General features: G+C 35.4%; 2 protein-coding genes across 2 annotated transcripts; both read right to left on the bottom strand.

The window, feature by feature from the left end:
* Positions 1-6,024: 6,024 nt before the first annotated feature.
* On the bottom strand, positions 6,025-7,799 carry LOC125652530 (uncharacterized). The gene is made up of 5 exons (XM_048881826.2): positions 7,735-7,799; positions 7,446-7,527; positions 7,152-7,321; positions 6,594-6,783; positions 6,025-6,479 (listed from the first exon to the last, which is right to left on the bottom strand). The coding sequence occupies exons 2-5, from the start codon at positions 7,522-7,524 to the stop codon at positions 6,124-6,126; spliced, it is 795 nt and encodes a 264-aa protein (XP_048737783.1). The 5' UTR covers positions 7,525-7,527; positions 7,735-7,799; the 3' UTR covers positions 6,025-6,123.
* Positions 7,800-12,543: 4,744 nt separating this feature from the next.
* On the bottom strand, positions 12,544-24,096 carry LOC130054844 (uncharacterized). The gene is made up of 5 exons (XM_056165788.1): positions 22,990-24,096; positions 22,834-22,902; positions 17,327-17,416; positions 15,488-15,551; positions 12,544-13,257 (listed from the first exon to the last, which is right to left on the bottom strand). The coding sequence occupies exons 1-4, from the start codon at positions 23,977-23,979 to the stop codon at positions 15,498-15,500; spliced, it is 1,203 nt and encodes a 400-aa protein (XP_056021763.1). The 5' UTR covers positions 23,980-24,096; the 3' UTR covers positions 12,544-13,257; positions 15,488-15,497.
* Positions 24,097-24,366: the final 270 nt, after the last annotated feature.

Raw genomic sequence — 24,366 nt, 5'->3', positions numbered from 1 at the left:
TAAAACTGAGCCTGACATTGAAATGTACAATGGAATCGGGTAGAAATGAATTATCATTTCTTGACGTTATGGTAATGAAAAAGGAACTAACATTATAAGTTTATAACCGATGGTTTTCTACAAAATAACGTATATCAAACAAATCATTTTATTCGTGCCACCCTAAGCATACCAGAAATGGTATTCCATATGATTTAGCTAGATGTATCTGCACGACCGATGATATCGGACGCAGAAAGTCTGGACATTTGTCTCACGAAATAAACAAAACAATCTACTCTTACAAAGGCGTTATTCTATAACTATAGCAAATGGTCGACAACATCCAACAGGAAAGATAGCCAAGTACGCTGAGTCGTAACTTGAGAATGCAGATAGATTCCTTGTTATGTAAGAATACAACAGATTTTTAAAAAAAAAAGTCAAGTGTAAAGCAACGATTACAAGATTTCTCTATTCTATTTTGTATGGACGTGAAAGCACTTTATCCCAATATACCAAGGATAGAAGCTCGCGGTATATAATTGAAATAGCATTACAAGAACGTCATGAAAAGGAAGAAACGGAAAGTATATTAAACATTTTGGATACTGTTTTTTAGTTTCAATAGCAAACACTACATGCAGACTGAAGGAACCGCTATTGGATCGGAACTTGGACAAACCTACGCTTGTGTGGACGTAGGGTGAGCAAATTATTTTCAAAAAATCTGCAAAAAGTACCCTATTTCATGTACGTAATATGGATGATATTGTGGCATCTGGACGGGTACAGAAAAACTCAAACAATTCCAGAAAACTGCGAATGAAATATGGGCTAACATGGGCTAAATATGAAAATGAAGACCTTGATACATTGTCAATTGAATATTGAATTTTTATACTAAATTACGAGTAAATTAATTTAAACTTTTTTCAAGAATCCGTGTTCTATTTGAAAACATTTATCAACCAAATTAATAAATTACAACATTTGATCTAGTTCCAAGTCTCTACTACTTGTATCATAAATTATAAAACTGAAATACGCGTATAGGAGTATAAAAATAGAAGATATATTGGATGAACCAGAAACTGTAATATCACAAAGATTTATAATTTTTTGATTAATAAATCCTTCCGCCACAAAATATAGTCCCTGCAAAACCGTTTAAAAATTTGAATTGACAGAATTTTTTTTTAACTGGATAGGGATCAGTAATAGATGTGTAATGTGTTTCCACCAATGGGATCAGTATTGATATGATAGATACATGTATAAGGGATCTCTCATGGTTTATGGTTTGATATGATTTATATTCAATGAGTTGTGGAATGGAAACACACAGCGAGTTGGATATAAATCAAATCAAATCATAAACCATAGGAGATTCTTTTTATCAAGTTAACCCCCCTCCGGTTATTCATTTACGTTACTGTGTTGTTTGGAATTTTGCTTCCTCACATTTTGACAACAAACTACATAAAATTGACGATTTTTGGTGACATCACAAGCAGCGTAGGAAAACATAGTGTAATAATTATAATTTATGTAATGGGTGATATCCACTGGATAAAGGAGTAAACATGTGATAAATATAGATACGACAGAACAAGACGGGCAACACGGTCGAAATATTTCGATAAAATGTTTAGTATTTGTATTATTTTTTAATTTTACTAAAAAAAAAAGAAACTTTATATATATATATATATATATATATATATATATATATATATATATATATATATTGTATTTGAATTGTGACTTGTTCCTCTCATTAATGTTTGGAATTTTGCTCCCTCACATTTTGTAAACAAACTACATAAAATTGACGATTTTTGTGACATCACAAGCAGCGTAGGAAAACATAGTGTAATAATTATAATTTATGTAATGGGTGATATCCCCTGGATAAAGGAGTAAACATGTGATAAATATAAATACGACAGAACAAGACGGGCAACATGGTCGAAATATTTCGATAAAATGTTTAGTATTTGTTTTAGTTTTTAATTTTACTCCGAAAAAAAGAAAAGAAACTTTATACATTTATTGTATTTCAATTATGACTTGTTCCTCTCAATAATGGCGTGGCAAGTCACAGAAATATATACAGTGTACATGTATTGCAAAAGGTCGTATATAACCGAATTGGCCTTTTTTATTAGCGTACTACAACATATCAAAATACTGTTATATATACATCAAAGGTGAAGATAACGAACAGTGATCCATCTCATAACTCCTATTAGCAATACAAAATAGATGCATAATAATTAATTGCAACATTAAATTGAATTCATATTTGGATACATAATATCTTTTTAAAAGTTCTGTAATCATTACTGTAAAATACGTCGGGATTAAATATTTCGCAACAAAATGTATCTACATGTACTTATAAAAAAAATAAATGGAATGTAGCCGCTTCGACTTCAAACCCTAATTAAACAAACGAATTGAAACATATACTTATATCTTTGAGATCATTTCCTGAACATTTTATTGCTGTCGTTATCAGGAAAAAAAAACATGAAGCTAGTATTTAATTGGATCCTGGCATTTGGATATGCAAATAGTGTGGAGGTATGCAGGATGCAGATTGATAAAAAAAATTGATTGATTCGTTATCTCCACTTTTCATCGTGAGCTGGAGAGGGGCTGGTATAACTCGGGTGAATCTTTCATTTTTGCGGAATTAACAAGCTGGATGAGACGACATTTCCCAAACTATTTCCACACTAATTTGTAACCATATTCAAAATGAACCTCGCTCGGACGAGGCAAAACCATACTGCTTTATAAATTATGTTTGCTTACTTGTAAACAAATCACCTCGATAGTATCTATACGTGCTATGTAGTGCAGAACATTGATACATCTTTTGCTGTATTTATAACACTGAAAGAAAGAATCCGCATGAAATTCTGATTGATTGAAATTCCGATTATTAAATTTTCTATAATTATATTGAAAACTAAAAATTGCGCTTTTGGGAACTTCCGATTATTGTTTGAATTATTTGATGTCGTTGTTATCCTGTTATGATTGATCGCGAAAATACCTCTAAATTCAAGGAAAGTCGATCTTGTTATCCGAATTTTAACGATAATCATATCATCAATCCCGTGGGTCCCGGGTTAGAATTGGTCCTCAGTACCCCTTGCTTGTCGTAAGAGGCGACCAAATGGGGTGGTCCTTCGGATGAGACCGCAAAACGCGAGGTCCCGTGTCACAGCAGGTGTGGCAGGATAAAGATCCCTCCCCGCTCAATGGCCATAAGCTCCGAGCATAGGCTTAAATTGTGCAGCCCTTCACCGGCAGTGCTGACGTCTCCATATGAGTGAAATATTCTCGAGAGGAACGTTAAACAATATTCAATCAATCAATCAATCATATCATCATAGTTTTACTGTCCCAGTGTTTTGCAAGTAAATTAAACCACGCTTTATCTTTTAAATTGCCATAAATTTCAATGCCATGGTATCTGACTTGCTCAAGTCTCTAGGCTAAATCAGTGCTATCTTGATGCCAAAAATCTATGTTTGGTGACATTTAAGTATGATATTTGGATTTCTAAAACACAGTAACATTTGGAGGAAATGGTAAAATAATAAAAACGTCGCATAGACTTCAGCAAGTCTACTCTAACGTTTGCAACACGATTTTGTTTTATAGGATTTCAGAATGTACATGTATCGGGTCAGATGACTGATGAGATTATTTGAATATAGTTTATTCCTATAGAAACGTAAAGCAACTTATAATTGAGTTTTGTTAGAAACGTATATTTTCCTTACTGAATGAAAGAAAACTGTACTGTGTTAAGTATAAGTCAGATGAGTATAAAAATAACTATAGCTATTCGTGAATTCGTGTCAATATGTGAAGCATATTGTTTGCCTGAAATGAAGTTTTAGCATTGATACCTATACATGTAATTTCATAATATTTTGCTGATGCACCACGAATCTTTATATACCTGACCACATTTTTCGATTAAATTTATGCCTGTCAGGTTAACCAATGATAAGGTGAAGATAACGAACGGTCGTCAATCTCATAACTCCTTTAAGGAATACAAAATAGAGAACTGGATAAAAACATAAACCTGACAGAGGTGGAATCAAGTGCCGAGGGGGTATAATCATCATCTGTCGACTGGTCGCACCTGCTGTGAACTCTATATCTCGATCAGGTGAACGGAATAATCCAAATTCAGTTAGTCAAGAACGTTCTAGCAAATGGTATCAAGCAAGTCAGACAGCATTTGACCCAATGACAGGCTGTATTGGCAAAATAGAATTTGATATATGCTGATTTTAAACGAGACTGTTGATACCCCTGTAAGATCAACTTGTTTCTCAGTAGCTTGCCTCGATTTAAAAACTGACCATACGCAGAACAAGCTCTTGCGTATCGAATCAGTTGAGAAATATAAACACCATATTCAGGTGATAATGGAATATTGCTACATAAATATGGGAAGTTCTAATGGAGAATGTCTTAAATCTGAGTTGTTACTTTGCCATTAATATTTATTTTCTATAAAATATTCAACTACGAAGCAGATGTGGACAACTCTGTGTTGTCTTTGTTTCAAAATCACAAGGATATATGGAATTGACATATGAATGTAAATGATTATTGTTGTTAAAAAAAAACGTCAATATGCAATTGTCTCGAGTTGAAGGGCACAGCGAGAATTTTTTTTCCTCATGTAGTACCTTTTGAACAAACTCTACTTCATAACAATATAAAATGGGTCGGCTAACAAAGGAGCATAATTCGTGCCAATGGGAATTCCAGCAGACTGCTGAAAGACCTGAACACCAAAGACTAAGAAGATATTGTCAATTAGAATCTCCAGTATATTCGTTATTTCAACTTCAGAGTGTACTTTCTGAACTTTCGTCTGTACACTTCCGGTATTATTTCATAAGTTTTTAAGATCGTGGACTTAACCGTGTGATCATCGGAAATCTCTGCTATGACTAGCACTGAGTTTACATCAGCCGTTGTGCAAGTCAATACACGTTGTAACGAAGTTAATCAAACATGCCATGGCCATTTAAAATTTTCTGCAACTTTCTCAAATCGTGGAAAAAAATTATCTCCCATTTTGTTTTGAAATTGTGGAACTAATGTTATATTTTAGCGACATCAAATTCAGCTCAGACAGATAAATTTAAGATCCGTCCTGCAATGTTAACGTCTCTGACTCAAATTGCCTTTCTTATTTCTCTCTCATGTCTTCCTCTCTCTGCTCTTTCATTCAATTTCATTTTTTTTCGCTCAAATTCGTATATCTATATGTCTCAAATGCTGTCTGATGTGTTTTATACCGATTGTTAGAACGTTCCTGTTACACTGATTTTCACTAAAGATTACTTCGTTTACCTGATCAAGACATATGGCTCACGGCGGGTGCGACCGGTCAACAGGGGATTCTTAATCCTCTTGAATCCTTATCCTACCTTTGGTATATCCAGGGGTCCGAGATTTCTCAACTCTTTATTTTGTATTCCTTATAGGAGTTATGATATTGGTCAGTGTTCGTTATCTTCACCTTTCATCTAAGTGAGTTCACCTTAAGTCTCTGATTCACATGTTGAAGAATAAATGTAGTAGACGAGCTACTATCTCCACGTTTGTTACATACACTATGTTCGTGCTTTGAAAATAGAGAAGTCATCTTCATACATGAAATATTTCTCTCTGATAGAAGGTGAAGATAACGAACAGTGATTAATCTCATAACTCTAACTAAAAAAAGGAACATATATCGAGCGACAGGTATCCTTGGGGACAAAATGTCCCCTAGTCTATTTATTGATCTAGTGCCAATTGTCTTCCATGATTAAACAGGGAGGTAAGCCAGGAACATGGTAAATGTTGGAAATTAAAAAAAGCGAAAAAATAAAACTTCTTTGCTCTATTAAACGATTAAAATTATTTCTAGTTTTTTTTAATTGTGTGTTCAACTCCATCTACAGGAATACAAGTGGATATTTCGTGAAATGATACAGATAGAACAGAATCATCATTACAGGAATTTTATTTAAAAACAAAATATAGAAGCGTAGTTACAGAGCTTCCTTTCTCTTCAGTGAAGACATTCTCCATTATAGTAATAGACTCTTAGCAATCCGGACATTCCCAGCGGATTCTGACGTAACACACTCCATACCCTTTTCGGTGAGTTCCCTTTATCATGTTGTTGAAAGCCATGTACAAAGTGTTGGCGCTATCGTTGGGGTCCTGTCCATTGAGAGCAAAGCCGCATTTGTGGCATTCTTTCATCTCAAATCCCTGATCATTCTTGATCCTGACGTACTTGTTGCCCGCAAACATCGTGACTCGTTTAACGCCTGGTGCCAGAAGAGTGTTTGACCATTCAGATTTCTGAGTTTTGCAAAAATCGGATTTGTATCCCAAGATCTTCGGATAATATCCCATTATTTCAGCATCATGTTTTGTATGTCCGGAATCGCCACCTAATTGATGAAATTATGACAATTAAACCGAAAATAAAAGTTTAAATCCTGTAATCATATTTATTGAAAAAAAGAGGAATATCAACAGACACATATTTATCATTCTCTCCTTACCCCAACCATCATTGCTTGGGCTATCCCCGACGTTGAACATGAAACCCTTTCGTTGTTTACCCAAATACATGTCAATTCTCAACAGGCGCTGTCCACACATGGGGAATGAAACACACTGACGATATTGCCAGTCAGACAGGCAATTGGAAAACCTTTGAAAGTTAGCTCTGAGATCAGCCATCACTCCACACTTTGAAAAACAAAAAAATCCTGTGTTTTAATGTATTATAACTCAGACATTATATGCTGTGTGTGCATGTGGGTATTTCATTATTATTATTTTAATACGCTCTGAAACTGATGTTTATTCTTATCTAGCATATTTATGGTATCTTGTGTTTTTCCTGTTTTATATGTATAATCAGGATAGGAACAGCTACGGACTGTTTACATATGAGAACGCCTTTTATATCATTCCTTTTTAATGTTTTATTTATTTTCTATGTATTATGTGTATAACATTCTGTTGTAAGGTATATATGCATTGTAAAGCACCTTTGAGCGCACATAGTGTATGAAAATGGTGCTATATAAATATGGTATTATTATTATTATTACTTTTGGCGACGGTGATGATTTAAATATGGGTCGAGATACACCTTGCACGCTCCCTCTGGAAATTCCTTTCGTGAGATCAATGAACATGTTATTTCGTCTTGGGCAACAGGGTCTTCTCCAAAAAAACATGGGTCGCAGTTCAGCAGGTTTTAACATCCGCTCTTCTGGAACTAAAACAAACAATTTTAGTGATACATTCTTAGAGAGAGAGAGAGAGAGAGAGAGAGAGAGAGAGCGAGAGCGCGAGAGAGCGCGCGAGAGAGAGATCGGAATGTTATGTTATGAATTTCTTACTTATATTTTCCTTTGCTAATCCTTGGCCAAAGCATCCCAGCACAAAAACAATGACCACCGTGAAAATGAATACCTTCATAGTCTGAAATAGATTGAACAATGTATTTCATTCCAATAATAAAAACTCAAAATATAAATGATGTATTCAATATAAAAGAAATCAATCTATCGTGCGTTAGGAAGATCGTTGATAACAGTGTTATTGTGAATGAATAGCAAAAAGAAAAGGAGCATTTTGAACATATTTGAACACATTGTAACATTGTCTGCAGTGTTACGTAACACCTACCTTGATAGTCTGCGTATTTCACTTCGTAATATTCCTAGTCATCGAGACCCTTACTTATATAGTTTATTAGGTATGATTTGTTTTGTTGGAAAACATATATACCATCCGACGTAGACCAATAGAATCTTTCTATTTCTTTCCTTGATCATATCCAACTGATAGAATCTTTCTATTTTCCCTTCAATCACATCCGACCAATAGAATTTTTCTATTTCTTTACTTAAATCATATCCGTCTTGGTTGATGTAACAAATGAAATACTATTTCTGTTTGCTCTTATCAGTTATACTTTTTTTGCACCATAAACCATATTTGTAGTAGAAAAAGCATTTTACAGATAATTTACTTGCATAGAATTACAAAATAGAGGGAATATATAGAATTTCGATATATTTTGATGCGCACATTTTTATATGTTTCTATTTAGATCTACATAATGTTGTATTCTTTCACTAAAACATTGACCGCAATATATCTGTGAGAAGAATATTAAAATATCGTGTTATATATTGGAGAGAAAAAACTTGATGTATGAAAGTCATACCAAGTACAAAACGAAAACACGCCCACCAATTTAAACAAACTTAACTGAAACAAATGACCATCGCATGGCTGTTAGTTCATGAACAATTAATTTAATTGATAAACACATGTAGTTCTCGGAAGTAGAAGGCATCTTCGTGATTAGGATCCCGTGTGGACCCGGGTTAGAATAGGTCATCAGTACCCCCTTACTTGTCGTAAGAGACGATTAAATGGGGCGGTCCTTCGGATGAGTTCGCAAAAACCGAGGCTACGTGTCACGGCAGGTGTAGCACAATAAAGGTCCCTCCCTGCTCGATGGCCATAAGCGCCGAGCATATGCATAAATTTTGCAGCCCTTCACCAGCAATGTTGACGTCTCCATATGAGTGAAATATTCTCGAGAGGGACGTTAAACAATATTCAATCAATTTAATCTTAATTAGGTTAAGGGCTTTTATAACGAAATGTAGTACAACTTTGGTGTGAAATTACACCTGAAGTTCACAAGTATATATAATTGTTACGGCTAGACTGTGCATTTGTTGACTGTTATCGAGTTACTATTCATTTCCTCCATGGTACTTTTCCGTGACATCAACTTGGTTTTCCATGACGTCAGCTTATGATCATGTAAGACTTTTTTGATGTTGTACTTATAAAGAAAAATTCAGGTCTATGTGAGTTACCAGCTGCACTCTTAACGATATACTCAAGAGGATATATAAGTCCTTTAATGTATTCAATGTATACCTACCATATTTCATATCTGATAAATGGATGTTGCGATTTTTGTAATCATGATATAACTTTAAAGGGTTAATCAAATATAAATAATCCACATAGGAATTTTCAAAAGTTTGTTTATTGCTTAATCTATTTCACCCAGAACTTTACATTGAAGTCTCTAGGAAGAACATGTTTCATAAAATATTTTAAATTATATTTTCAGACAAATTAATTGGTAGAAAGTTACATACACTTTCTCTTCATGAAAATGTGAAATGGAATTAAACATCTACTGCCTATGTTTTTAAAGATTAGAGGGTTTTTTTTTTACAAAGGGCAGATAACTCTTGAAAAAATATTGAGTGCAAAAAGATCACTTTCTTATCATTTATCAATCATGTGAATTTTATTTACTTCATCATTTAACAATAGACATTAATTTGACTTAATTCCTTCAAAATTATTCATCGTTATGAAAGGCGAAGATAACGAACAGGGATCAATCTCATAACTCCTATAAGGAATGCAAAATAGACAGCTGGGTAAACACGGACCCTTGGACACATCAGAGGTGGGATCATGTGCTTAGGAGGAGTAAGAATCCCCTGTCGACCGGTCACACCCGCCGTGAGCCCTATACCCTGAGCAGGTAAACTCAGTTATCCGTAGTCAAAATCAGTGTGCCAAGAACGGTCTAACAATCGGTATAAAACACGTCAGATAGCACTTATACATTGAATGCCTTAAATAAAAATTGCTGAGAGCAAGTGCATACTAAACTATACATGCTAAACGAACTATAGTTCGTTGTGACAACCTATCATTGGGTCAAATGCTTTCTGACGTGTTTCATACCGATTGTTAAGCCGTTCTTGGCACACGGATTTTGACTGCGGATAACTCCGTTAACCTGATCAGGATATAAGGCTCACAGCGGGTGTTACCGGTCAACAGGGGATGCTTAGTCCTCCTAGGCACCTGATCCCACCTCTGGTGTGTCCAGGGGTCCGTGTTTGCCCTACTATCTATTTTGTATTGCTTGTAGGAGTTATGAGATTGATCACTGTTGGTTATCTTCATCTTTCATACTCTAATTCAACAATATATTGACAATCAGCGAATTATAGATACAAAGATATCGTCAACGGTAAATTCCAGCATCCTGTTAATATAAACTTCAGAGTAATTATGTGTAGAATCTGAGTGTTGTTTAACAAAGTATTTTTTTAATGACTGATCACGAGATAAGAATAGAAGGTGAAGATAACGAACAGTGATCAATCTCATAAATCCTATAAGGAATACAAAATAGAGGGTTGGGCAAACACGGACCAATGGATGTATCAGAGGTGGAATCAGGTGTCTGGGAGGAGTAAACATCCCCTGATTTCAGGATTTTCAACTTTACCAATATCACCAATAATGACATGTCCAGCTGGATTATAGTTGGGGAAAACAAGATGAACAAGAACACGTAGGTGAATGAAGTATCTAGCTATAGGCACTGTAAAGTTTGTAATTAAAAAGTTTGGATGGAATAGTAGAAGAATATTTCTAGGAAATACAGGGTGTAAAGTTGAACTTGAAATATGTCGGTATACAAGACTTAACTTTATATAATGAAGAATGTTGATGACGTCTATAATAAAAATAAAAGAGGACCCAAAATAGAACCTTGTAGAACTCCTGCTGTGACAGGTAAGATATCGGAAACACATGTTAGGCCGGCCTCAGCACAAAGATTTTGAATACACATAACTTCGTTTACGACGGGTGTGACCTATAAAAAGGGGATACTTGCTCCTCCTAGGCACCTGATCCCACCTATGGTGTGACCAGGGGACCGTGTTTGCCCACCTCTACATTTTGTATTGCTTATAGAAGTTATGAGATTGATTACTGTTGTTTATCTTTGCCTTTTATGCTCCAAGTACACATTATGCAAGATATGATTTAAACCACTTAATACACATCTGATCAAATTGGTAATGAATTAATATCTGTAGAAGAATATTATGATTCAATAAAGCAGATGCTTTACTGAAATATAGAAATGCAATACCAATAAGTTCACCATGACCCATTACATCTAGCCAAATTTCTGTCAGTTTTACAAGTGAACTTTAACAAGAGTGAAGTTCGCTAAATCATGATTGGTATTGTGTTGATAGATCAAATACTGTTGTAAAGTTTCGTATACGTTTTGCAAAATGTTTTTCTTTCAATTTTGATTTAGGTGGTAAAATTGAAATTGGTCGATAATTATTTGGGTCTGCATTGGCACTTTTTTCATCAATAGGTGTTACTTTGGTTTGTTTAGTACTATTGGAAACACACGACTTAGGATGCTGGTATCAATAAGGTGAGTTACCGGTGCACATATATATCTAGACAACATTTTCAAAAGACCTGGACCGATAAAGCCAAAAGCAGCTGATTTATCAATGTCAAGAAAATTTAACATTGATAACTTCACTTTCATCAATTTCTTGAATTCCAAAAAGTATCAAAATATACAGCTACATACAAAAGAATTAGTTACTATACTAAACAGAATCCATGTTTGAATAGGTTGCTTAACGTCTCTCCCGAGCATTTTTCACTCATGCATATGGAGGTGTCACCAATGCCAGTGAACGTCTGCAAACTTTAGGCCATTGTTCAGCGCTTATGACCTCTGAGCAGGGAGAGTTCTTTATCTTGCAAAACATGCTGTGACACGCCCGGGGCCTCAGTTTTTCCGATCTCATCCCAAGTACTGCCCTATTTAGTTGCCTCTTACGACAAGCTAGCGGTACTGAGAACACTAACTCGGAAGCAATACGTTTTTAAAAGATCCGTAATCATTCATTGCAAAATACGTCGGGATTAAATATTCCGCAACAAAATGTATCTACATGTCCTTATAAAGCAATAAATGGAATATCGCCGTTTCGACTTCAAACCCTAATTAAACAAACGAATTGAAGCATATACTTATATATTTGAGATCATTTCCTGAACATTTTATTGCTGTCGTATCAAAACACATGAAGCTAGTATTTAATTGGATCCTGACTTCAGACTATGCAAGTAGTGTGGAGGTATGCAGGATGCAGATTGATAAAAAAAATTGATTGATTCGTTATCTCCGCTTTTCATCGTGAGCTGGAGAGGGGCTGGTATAACTCGGGTGAATCTTTTCTGCAGAATCAGGAAACTAGACGAGACGGCATTTTCAACACTGTATACTTTCACACTAATTTGTAATCATATTCAACATAACCTTCGCTAGGATGATGCAAAAACAGAGTGGTTTATAAATTATATGCATGCTTACTTGTAAACAAATCACATTCATAAAATCTATACATGCTACGTAGTGCAGAACATTGATACATCTTTTTGATGTATTTATACCAAAGAAACAAAATGAAACAATATATCGCATAAAATTCCGATTGACTGAAATGCCAAGGAATTCTGTGATTGAAACTAAAACAAGTGTTTTCGTTCTAATTATTTGACGTCCATTTGATTTTGTTATTCTGTTATAATTGATCGCCGTTTGCGAAAATACCTCCAAATTTAAGGATGGTCGATATTGTGGTCCACATTTTAATGAAATCATGATATATTTCACTATCCCAGCATTCTTTCAAGTAAATCAGACCACGCTCTAAAACATCTTTTGAATTGCCTTAAATTTCATAGCCATAGTATCTGACGTTTGCGACGTGATTTTGTTTTATAGGATTTCAGAATGTACATGTACAGAGTGTATCGGGTCAAATGACTGTTAAGATCATGTGACGGAGTCACTTCTGAGATATTCCAAACGTCGTCATACAAATTAACATCTACATAGTGACGTGCATTTTGATGACACAATCGTTATAACGATCTACTACAAAATATATCACAAATACAATCTGTCATTCAGTTGAATGCTGTCTGAAGTGCTTCGTACCAATTGTTAGGCCGTTCTTTACATACTAAGGTTGACTACGATTACTCTGTTTACCTGATCAAGATAGAACACTCACAGCAGGTATGAACTGCAGTTCCTAATACACAGTCTTATCTCAATCTTGGAAAATATAAACTACAAATATGGCTATGCATATGTTGTATAACAGGTAATATTAAATTAAAACAAGAAATGAGTGGTTCTCTTATTTCTTAATTAAAAAATACAATATAGTTCCATGACACACTGGACAATGCCTGGACAAACTCCTGTGATTCCCTTGGACGTAGTTCACTGATTCTTACATAGAATCATCTCTAGTTCTGAAAGCAAAAGAGCAAAGGCACTAGTAAAAAATAAGACATTGTAGAATACACTTAATGAAATGATTGATCCAATGGAAAGTGATATTTCCTGAGATAAAATGTATCCATGTATTACATTGAATGATTTGTAGGAACAAGAAATGAGAAACAAAAATCGTTTATAGACAGAATCTGTTTCCTTCGCTCATTTATGTTTTCTCTATGTTTAACTATTTCACAAGTGTTTAGGAGTGTTTATAAATGATAGAAAGCGTGAATTTGTTGATGGATGCAATACTTGCTCACATATATTACATGAACAATAACAATGAATAAAACAGAATGAAAATATATGGCATATTGTTTTTACATGGATATGTACATTGAAGTGCTGAAACAGGTAATAGAGAGGGAGAGAAAGAGAACGATTTTTTTTTTTCACCCGAAACAGCACATATTTTGCAGAAGTAACATGGCGAGTTTTGTTTTAATGATGATAGACTGTCAGTTATCAGAAAAAATGTCCTTCATTCATCTATTTCAACCACGGCCAATTCTAATATATTCAAGTCAATGTATGATTATACCAACAACGCCATATTATATAATCATATACTAAATATTCCTTTAATAGTTATGAAGATGTGTGTTTCAGTGGAAAAAATTGAGCTGATGAGATTTTTCATATACATCTATACTTTATGTGTCTGCACTCACTACTAGTACATGTATGCTTTATCACTAACTGTGCATGTCAGCTTTACCTAACATTGGTTTTGACTGCGGATAGCTCCGTTTACCTGATCAGGATATAGGGCTCACGGCGGGTGTGACCGGTCAACAGGGGATGCTTACTCCTCCTAGGCACCTGATCCCACCTCTGGTGTATCCAGGGGTCCGCGTTTGCCCAACTATATATTTTGTATTGCTTATAGGAGTTATGAGATTGATCACTGTTCCTTATCTTCACCTTGCATAAACCCATTCCCTTATGAAAGGTGATGATAACGGACAGTGATCAAACTCATAACTCCTATAAGGAATATAAAATAGAGAGTTGAGCAAACATAGACCCATGGACATACCAGAAGTGGGATCAGGTGCCTAGGAGGAGTAAGTATCCCCTGTAGACCGTTCATATCTACCGTATGTTGACTGGGATATTAAATGTGTTTTACACTGAATAGTGATTGTTGAAGAATTTTGCCTTTTAACAGGTAACGTGGAGTATAAGTAGGATTTCCAAATGTGGAATTAAAGCAAAGTTCGTTTAAAATAGAGTTGTAATAATGAGCCTTACAAACAAAGACAATGTTGTTACTAGCTTTGTCAGCTGGAACCGATCCATATTTCTGATGGAACATATCTAATTCTTTTATCACTTTTGGTTTACTAAACACAGACGGATAGATGGTACACACTTTTTTATTTTATGTGTTTTAAAAAGCATTTTAACATTTATCTTACACCTTTGATAAATTTTGAAAAGAGTAAAGATATGAAGTTCTAATGAATTCACTTCTTTTTCTACATGAAAGGGGAAGATAGCGAACAGTGATCCATCTCACAACTCCTATAAGCAAAACAAAATAGAGAATTGGGCAAACACGAACCCCTGGACACACCAGAGGTGGTGGTGTCAGGTGTCTAAGCGAAGTAAGCATCCCCTGTCGACCGGTCACACCCGCTGTGAGCACTATATCTTGATCAGGCAAACGGAGTTATCCATAGTCAAAATTAGTGTGCCAAGAATGGCCTAAATATCGGTATGAAACAAGTCAGACAGCATTTGACCGAATGATAGGTTGTATAGGCAAACTTGATTGTTATAACGACAATGAAATTTGCGAACTGCTGACTTTAAACGAGACTTCACCATGAACATGTTTGTTAACAGCTTGCCTCGATGTAAAAACTTAACATACGCAGAACAAGCTCTTGCGTATCGAATCATTGAGAAATATAAACACCATACGCTTACAAGCATAAATGACAATAAAGTTACTACATATTAATTGCCAAATCCGCATGGTATGGTTGGTTTTTTTTTGTTTTTTTTTTTGCTTATGTAAAACTTATACGGTACCAATTTTGATGCACCAGATGCACATTTCGACAAACAATGTCTCTTCAGTGATGCTCAACCGAAATGTTTGAAATCCGAAATAACAATGAAATTTTAGAGCATTAGGGTTCTAGCGTTTTATCACTTATAATTAAAATGAAAATCTGAAAAAAGTACAGTTACCTAGATTCGACTAGATCCGAAACTGGAACAATAAAAAGAAGTACGTCAGAAAGACACCGATTAGCTGTAATCAAAAATATCAATGACATCAGATCAATCACAAGAAGTCGATAAACTGCAATTTGAAGTAGCAAGAACGTAACACAAATATAATCAAATAACAATACTTGATTTACTTTCACGTAAAGATACATACATACTGATAATCAAGACATTTTGTTTCTGATTATTTCAAAACTATCACGGTTAACGATATCTGTCATGAGAGATATATAATCGTAACTTATGAAACTATTTAATTTCACCTCAAATGAAAAGTATAAGTCAAATTTTAAGTTCATTATTGACTAATTTAACTCTCAGATATCTTCGGTTGCCAATATTAGTAAGATGTATTCATTTCTTCACATGTTGTCTAAAAGAAAACGTATACGTTCATCGACTATAAATACAGGTTTAAGGACGTATCCTACTATATCGTGTATAAAACACTAAAGAGTACTTTGATATGTAAAACTTATACGGTACCAATTTTTGATGCACCAGATGCGCATTTCGACAAATAATGTCTCTTCAGTGATGCTCAAGCCGAAATTTTGGAAATCCGAAATAAAAATAAACTTGTAAGAGCTAAAAGGAAAACTAGAGTGCCAAAAACTGGAGCCAAATTCGTCCAAGGATCAGAGCTATGCATGAGGGAGATATAATCCAGATTTGGAATAGCTGAAAAAATAGCAAGTGATATGCTAATAAGGCAGTCACATGGTGAGCACCCGGCTCGTTTTAGAAAGTGTTTACAAAAGACATCTGTATTTTCAAAATATTTACATTTATATCTTTACAACCGTAGTTTTTCATGGACTATGTACAGTAGTACAGTAGTATTGACACCTTTATTGGAATCTAAAATAAGAATTGGAACATGTAAAACTTATGCGGTACCAATTGATGCACCAGATGCGCATTTCGACAAATAATGTCTTCGGTGATTCTCAAGCCGAAATATTGGAAATCCGAAATAACAATAAACTTGTAAGAACTAAAAAGAAAAAGAGAGTGCCAAAGACTGGAATCAAATTCGTCTTAGGATCAGAGCTATGCACGAGGGAGATAGGTTTTCATTTTGAAATTAATTTCTAAATCTTATCACATTAATTAAATATACATCCGTATTTTCAAGCTAGTAACAGAATACTTAGCTACTAGGACATATGTACCTTTGATTATTTGGAATTGCTAGGCAAATGTGTATTTTTCATAACAAAAAACAACCTCGAATGCTTCTGAAATATGTGTAGTCTGTTACAAAGTATCAGTATCCACGGTTCCTTTACATGCTATGAATAGCACAGTGATAGTAGAATTCTATTCATAATAAGGATAACGCACTTATTACTTTACGTTGATGTTTATACGAGCATCGTACGTTTTGTTATTCTTCGTCAACCACCATCGAAACAAAATGAGAATGAAAATGCGCTGAGGTAGTGTTAAAAGAATTTCACAAAGAGAATCCACGAGACCCCCAAGTCAACAATTGAGATTAGGGATGATTTGTCTTGAATATCAAAATGCAATATTATCGTTACCCAAGAAATTATGCACATACACCTAAAGCTATTATTGACTCTTGCACTTTCGCAATTAAATATCTGACATACATTTGATATAACTAATATTACATTATCTGTCAGTATCACGTGCTAAAAATTGATAAAAGAAGAAAAAATCTCTACACGCATATATCTATTTATATTTCGAAGGAAAATGACACTTTAACAAATTATGTTTTCTCAGCACAAATAATTATTGATCACTAACGTTCCATTTGGGACTTACCGTCAGGATCATCTCCTTGGTGATAGTGATGATGCCCAACACAGAGAGACCAATGGGCGGACCATGAAGTTTGGTCACTAGAAGGTTGACCTACAGTCAAATAATACTCATATATAACTTACAAAAAGCGAACACTAATACATACAATACTTACAAAAGGGTCATATCAATAGATAGCGCAGCGAACACTAATACACGTAAAACACATGCTTACGAGAGAATTTGTTCAAAATCCAAAGTTTGGGCTACATTATTTACCTCCAATTTTCTTTTGCTCGACTCGCGTGACTTATGCAAGATGTCACCGTAATGCATCTCCATAACTCGTACCAAGATTTTGCCGCTGAAGAGCGGAGCATTTAGGCTTTTCAAACACGCAGATAACATTACAGAATTACACATTGTTCAATGAAAGATGAATATAACGAACAGTGATCAACCTCATGACTCCTATAAGGAATACAAAATAAAGAGTTGGACAAACACGGATCGCTGGATATACCAGAAATAGGATCAAGTGCCTAGGAGGAGTAAACATCCCCTGTCGACCGGTCACACCCGCCGTGAGCCCTATATCTTGATCAGGTAAACAGAGTAATCCGTAGTCAAAATTTGTGTGCCAAGAACGGCTCAACAATCGGTATGAAACACGTCAGACTGAATTTGACCCAATGATAAATATATCTGTATATACAGGTGATTTCAAGCTGCTACCGACTGTGGTGCTAAAACGATAAGTATTTCAATATCAACTTAACTTTCCAGGGGCGGATCCAGGAATTGTGGTTATGGGGGACGCCACTTTATGAGACAGGGAGTCTGGGGGCGAAGCCCTGGTGGGGGACCAGGGGGCGAAGCCCCCGGAAGCTCCTGGATTTTGCAGATTTTATAGGGCTTGAAATATATCTCCTATTTAGTCTTTTGTACTATTTTCTATCATTTTTTATGAGGTGAAATTAATAAAATGACGCAAATTTTAAGGGTTTTTGGAAAAAATTAAGTTCTCCCAATAAAGTAATTCAAGAAATCAATAGATTTTGTCATTTATTTCTCAGAGAGTGGAAGATATTATTGCTTCTTACATTGTTTAGTACATTTTTCTAAACAGGATACCACGATTTACCTTAAGTTTGAAAATTTTAGGGGGGGGGGGGGCGCCGGCGGCGCCCCCCTTAAATCCGCCACTGCTTTCTATTTCCAGGGTAAAGAATTAGGCAGCAGGCTGGCGACAATTATTTTTGTTTCCGAAACATGTAGGTAGGGGGTATACATCAAAGTCAGATAATGACAGACTAATGAAAAATTATATTTCCCTTTTTAAGTCAACTCTTGTATTTCTTACTGGTATAGCTAGTAAATCATGACCCTAGATTATATATACATTACATGGTTGACGTTACGGGAGTTTCACCAGTCTCGTTTAAAGTCAGCATTTCGCAAATTCTATGGCCAAATGCTGTTTGACGCCTTTCATGTAATATAAACATACTGGTGCTCGTGCACGAAACACGCTCTGAGCAGCTACCCCTATCTCGCTTTGATTTTCTCTCATTTGGGCTAATCTGCACCACCCACACACCATCACAGTACCGAGCGAGGGGATTCATACACTGTGTACAATCAAGAACCCGGTCTGCCCTTCTTAAAATTCTACCTTTCATATGGTGCCATCCACCTTCGAACCCCTCTCAGACACAGACGTTTTGTTGGGTCATGCATGTTTTTACATGGATTTCTTCAGCAACTGACCACTTACACATGTAGTTTCGTATTTGCACTCATGAATGCTAGGAATCATGTTAACACCAGACCTACATGTTGCATATCAACTTTTTCATTAAACATTTAGCTACATTGTGTAACTATTATGCAAGTTGTGATGACGCCGATTTAAAATACAATATTTTCAATTAATCCTGCTAAATTATCGTTTATTTGAGTTCATACAAGGAACTCACATTGTTTTATCAAACACTGCTGCAAACACATTTTCTTTCAATGACCTCTTTGATTTTTTGTTTAATATATCAGCTCCATTTAACTGGGATTTTGTTAAATATAGAGTATGCACAAACTTCTGGATAATCGAGACTATTAAAACAATATTGAAAAACGATATTATACCAATTGTTTCATAATTCAGAAATAAATAGGTATTGACTATATGTGTGGTGGTGATGTCATTACTTTTCCTTCAACCATACATGATTAGGTAAAGGAATGTAGGCATTCATGGCGTCAATTAAAAAAAAATCCATTTGGATACAATGGGTTATCTGCAACCAATGCATTCGGGAAAAAACCTCAAACTATTCAATCATCCATTGTAAACAAGACCTCATAATAGTAATAATTTTATTCCCCAATTTTACTCACTTCACAATCAATTATGTCAAACAAACTTAAAATGAAAGAGACATTATTTGATATCTCATACTTAATTTATACATAAAAGTATACACTGGCTGCGTACACCCCGTTAACACATTACGCACTACAAATATCCTATCATACTTGAATAGTATCTATTTTAATATTTTTCTACAGATGGTATTGAAGGTATTTGGGCTTTTATTTAAGAAAAGGTGAAAATAACGATCAGTGATCGATCTCATAATTCCTATAAGGAATACAAAATAGGGAGTTAGGTAAACATGGACCCGTGGACACACCAGAGGTGGGATCAGGAATCTAGGAGAAGTAAGTATTCCCTGTCAATCGATCACATCCGCAGAGAGACCTATATATTGATCAGGTAAACGTAGTAATCCGTAGTCAAAATCAGTGTGCCAAGAATGGCCCAACAAACACTTCAGACAGCATTTGACCTAAAGAAAAGTTGTGTTGGCAAACAACATGAAAGAAAGAAATGAAAGTAACTTGTACTCATTTTATTCGATATGAATTACGTTGACGGCTTTCTATGAAAAGGTGTAAAGTGATCTTGTCTTACTCTATGTCCTATATAATGAATAGGAATTACTTCCAATCCTTATAATCTAATTCTAAGACGCATTCAATGTCATCCAACGAATAATTTTAAAGACAAAATAAATGAAATATGACGCGCGGTTACATGTATATGGTAGCAACAACCACGCTCGCTAGGTGGCGCGTCATGTTCCATTTTTATTTCTACAGGAAAAGTGGGACGAGGTTCCACCCTATTTTTTACGGGCTAGTATGGATAAACCTAGAGCCTACGAATGATGCGAAGTTGATCGTTCGGATCTAAAATAGCTATATTTAGCGTATCTCACGTGACTAGGCATATTCCAGAAAATCCCTTTGAGATTGAAGCGATTAAGCAGAGCGAGTATATGTAAACATTTACTTAACGGTGAAATACGCAACAAAGAGTGACATATTAATACATTTTATGCATGAATAAATTATACTGAGGTCAAACATGGACGATAATTGCCCGTGTTCATATAGTATTTGATTGATTTAGATATCCAAGGAAAGATAACTCCCATTATTAACGTACTCACAACGTACCGGTGGTATACAATAATACAATGTTTATACATTTCTGAATGATGAGTGAATGTTTATTTTCATCAGAATCTTTTCCATCATACTCGCAGACCAGGTCCCCATTCCCCTACCAGTGTCAATCTGTGACTGATAGCAGTGCGGTATTTAATTTGATATAGTCTAGAGGAAATTCGAAATATGGTAGTGACATTTCTTCCTCACTGAATTAGCTGGATTTTTAACGTTTAAAGAAAAGTGGGGTATGGACTGGGGGGTTAAAAATGCTATTTGCCAAATTTTCAACAATATTAATTACAAGGCAAGGCAAAAGGGGTCATAAGCTACAGATGATGCAATTTTCACTTGCAAGTTGCACTGCCACAAGTTACACTTAATAAGTGACTTACTTACAGATAAATAAAGTAACTTACAAATATCTTATTTATTTATTTATCTATCATTTCATTTCCTTTTTTTTTTTTAAATATCATGGTTTGTACTTGTAGAGTCATCGCAATAAAGGGACATTAATTATTAGTGTTACAAAAAAATCTGATCATGCAGTTTTTAAATTTCTGAATTTTGAAAAAATAAAAATAAATAAATAATACATTCTGATACCACTCAGCCCCCCGACTGGCCAGATAGTTCTGCTTCTGTCAGTTCTGACGCAACTAGCTCAGCCCCCAGACTGGCCAGAGAGTCCACTGTTTCGGTAAATTCTGATAATGATGCAACTCAGGCCCCCCCCCCCCCCCCCCCCAGAAGTTCTCGGAAAAGACTTGCTGTTGTTTAATAAATCAGTTTTCCTATTAATTGTACTTTTGCTCCTGTTCATCAGTTCATTAGGCTATAGCCCAATCTGATTAAATTTAAGATCGTTGATCCGCTCCGTATTCCTCTTCCTTTCCTGTATCTGTGAAGTCCAGAGGTGAGATATATTCTTTCCAAAACAACTAAGAATGTTCATGGAACAATTTAGTATTAATTGTTTTCCTTTTCTGTTGTATGCCTTATTTCAAGAAATAACTTTCAGGTCACTTTTTAATGTGAAATGGAACATTTTCAATTTTTGACAACCTGACGGTAGGGGTGTTCAAGGCCCTATTCCTCATTTTCTGTAAGGAAGTGGAGTAAAAGGAATCCATAATTGGATTCAGCATACTCAAAATTGGTAATTACACCTGCTTTTTATTGTTTTGGGTAATGGTGTTTCAAGAAATAAAGTTGGGTCACTTTTTGATGCGAAATGAAACATTTTCCGTTTTTGGCAACCTGACGGTAGGGGTGTTTGAGACACTATATCTCATTTTCTATAAGAAATTGGAGTAAAAGGAATCCAGATTTGAAATCAGCATACTCAAAATTGGTAATTACACCTGATTTTTATTGATTTGGGTAATTTTAAAAAAAAAATGGGTGGTGGTTGCTATATATGGTGCAGTAACAACAAAATTTAAATGGGAGCTGAACGTTTTGTCACGACTCTAAGTCAACTCAGTTAAATGATGAGAAAGCCGAGTTTTACAAGTGAAATTAGATTGCGCAGAAAAAGTCCATGCAATCATGAAAGGTGAAGATACCGATTATTGATCAATCTCATCACTCCTATATAAGCAATACAAAACAAAGAGTTGAACAAACACGGAATGTATACTGTTAAGAGTGCATTACCTTGCATCTGCAAAAGTGACATCAAAGCACTATATCTGGTACCAGATATGTTCGATTTAATGCACTTCCAGAAATAGAAATACATATTGAGTTCGAGAAAGATGGTAATACATGTACATGTACACTGTACATAGAAACAGTATATGTTCATTATTGAAAACGATCGTTGGATTATCTATCTTAAATAGTACATCATTCAATAGTTTATATTTATGGAATCGTTGCTGAAGAAAATAAACCAGATTAACAACCCCGAAGAAAATAATCTATTCGATTCTTGATTGCCTTGACAATTTAAAGTTGACATTAATTATTTTGTATTTTCTTTTTACTCTCAAGTAGCGTGTACTCACCTGTGCAATGTTCTGCATGGTGGCGCCGTCTAAATTAATATTGAATACTACTGAAGATAGATCGTGCGCCTAAAACAGAAATAAAACAGCATAAGCATCTAAAAGAAGGAAAGAGAAAGAAAGAAAAAGCGGAGGGAAGCTGTAGTTTTAACCTGCCTTTTCGTTCAATGTAGCCGAGTTTTTGGAGATGAAAAACAATTGGAAGAAGGAGGAGGCTATCCAGAATATAAAAAGCACAGCCTCTGATACGTTGGAGGCGAAATCTATGTCGTTTATGACTACATATGTCGCGAAACAGGAAATGCCCATGCTCACGGTAAACACGTTACCAATGTAGAAACTCAAACTTTGGTCTACTGTATTAACCATTTCACACAGCTGTAAATGCTTCTGGCGAACATTCTTCAGGATGTCGAACCTATCTTCACATTGGTCTAACGCTGTGGTCTCCATAACGCGGTAGAGTTCTTCAAATCGGAGCTGTAACGCCGACGTCAAACTGTAATGGAGCACAACCGGAAGTGCCCAGACTCCCGATGATAAGAAATGTATCAGACACCCCAGTATTCTCATTATTATGGAATTGTAAGGAAACGGATTGCACAACAATACCGGAATAACCGGGGAAATATCGATGAAGTTAAGGAGGACAACCGAAACTGTGTTGAAGATGACGGCGACCCAGCCTATCACTAGAACTCTTATCATACATCTTTTAGTTTTGTTACAGCCAGGATTGGTTTTCAGTTGTTTAGAGATACTGTCATTAATGACACGATTATACTGCTCTGCGTACCGTTCAAAGTGTTCGTTTTTATCGAAGAAAACAAACAGGACGATGGCGGTGACGGCGTTCTGGGTAAACCACAGAAGAAAAACAATCCTCAGCGCCGTGATGTTCGGAACAAAGTCATACCCTACCCAGAAACTTGGAATGTATCGTAAAACATTCACAACCAACAGGCAGCAGATGCAGATACAGTAGACTCTCAAGATCCTGGGTAAAACGTGTCGTCTGGTGCTCTGCTTCTCCGGGGGAATGTTCTCAGTAACAGGCGTCACTCTGCTAGTCTGAGCAAAATGTGACAGTCCAAAGATCCTCAAGGACAAATCCAGTGGACGCATGTGAACCTTCATAGAAGTCATTCTGCGGTAGATATCACAATATCAGATTTACTGTTGAATGAATTGAAATCCTCTCCACGCCACACGCTGTCAACAACTACACCATGATTACGTGTTCTTGGGGCGGAACATTGAAGCGCTTGTGACGCTTACGTCTTCTATTAATTGACCCCGACAAGCTAAGCGTTTTGATTTAGTACAGACATTTCCTGAGAACACAATTAACTTAAATTCACACTTTTTATTGTTACGGCATAGAGATATAATCAAATATTATTTCTTATACAAATTGAAGTAACCGTGCTTATTTGTACAACTGATGAAAATTAATTAATGGCTTTGCATTGAGTGGAAATGCTATCTGGACAAACCTCAACATTCCCTTTAAACTTTTTATCAATTAATGCG

The sequence above is a fragment of the Ostrea edulis genome, chromosome 5, assembly GCF_947568905.1.
Source record: "Ostrea edulis chromosome 5, xbOstEdul1.1, whole genome shotgun sequence".
In the NCBI taxonomy this organism is placed as follows: domain Eukaryota; kingdom Metazoa; phylum Mollusca; class Bivalvia; order Ostreida; family Ostreidae; genus Ostrea; species Ostrea edulis.
The sequence above is the reverse complement of the archived record's forward strand: the minus strand, read 5'-3'. Positions and strand labels throughout refer to the sequence as shown.

What these genes read in the sequence shown, in the direction of transcription:
- LOC125652530 (XM_048881826.2), bottom strand. Translation starts at nt 7,524, where the DNA reads ATGAAGGTATTCATTTTCACGGTGGTCATTGTTTTTGTGCTGGGATGC. An exon ending in ATTAGCAAAGGAAAATATAA is followed by an intron (nt 7,322 to 7,445) that starts GTAAGAAATTCA and finishes TGTTTGTTTTAG; the next exon opens with TTCCAGAAGAGCGGATGTTA. An exon ending in CCCAAGCAATGATGGTTGGG is followed by an intron (nt 6,480 to 6,593) that starts GTAAGGAGAGAA and finishes TTCATCAATTAG; the next exon opens with GTGGCGATTCCGGACATACA.
- LOC130054844 (XM_056165788.1), bottom strand. Translation starts at nt 23,979, where the DNA reads ATGACTTCTATGAAGGTTCACATGCGTCCACTGGATTTGTCCTTGAGG. An exon ending in CGGCTACATTGAACGAAAAG is followed by an intron (nt 22,903 to 22,989) that starts GCAGGTTAAAAC and finishes TTTCTGTTTTAG; the next exon opens with GCGCACGATCTATCTTCAGT. An exon ending in CCAAGGAGATGATCCTGACG is followed by an intron (nt 15,552 to 17,326) that starts GTAAGTCCCAAA and finishes TTTTGATTACAG; the next exon opens with CTAATCGGTGTCTTTCTGAC.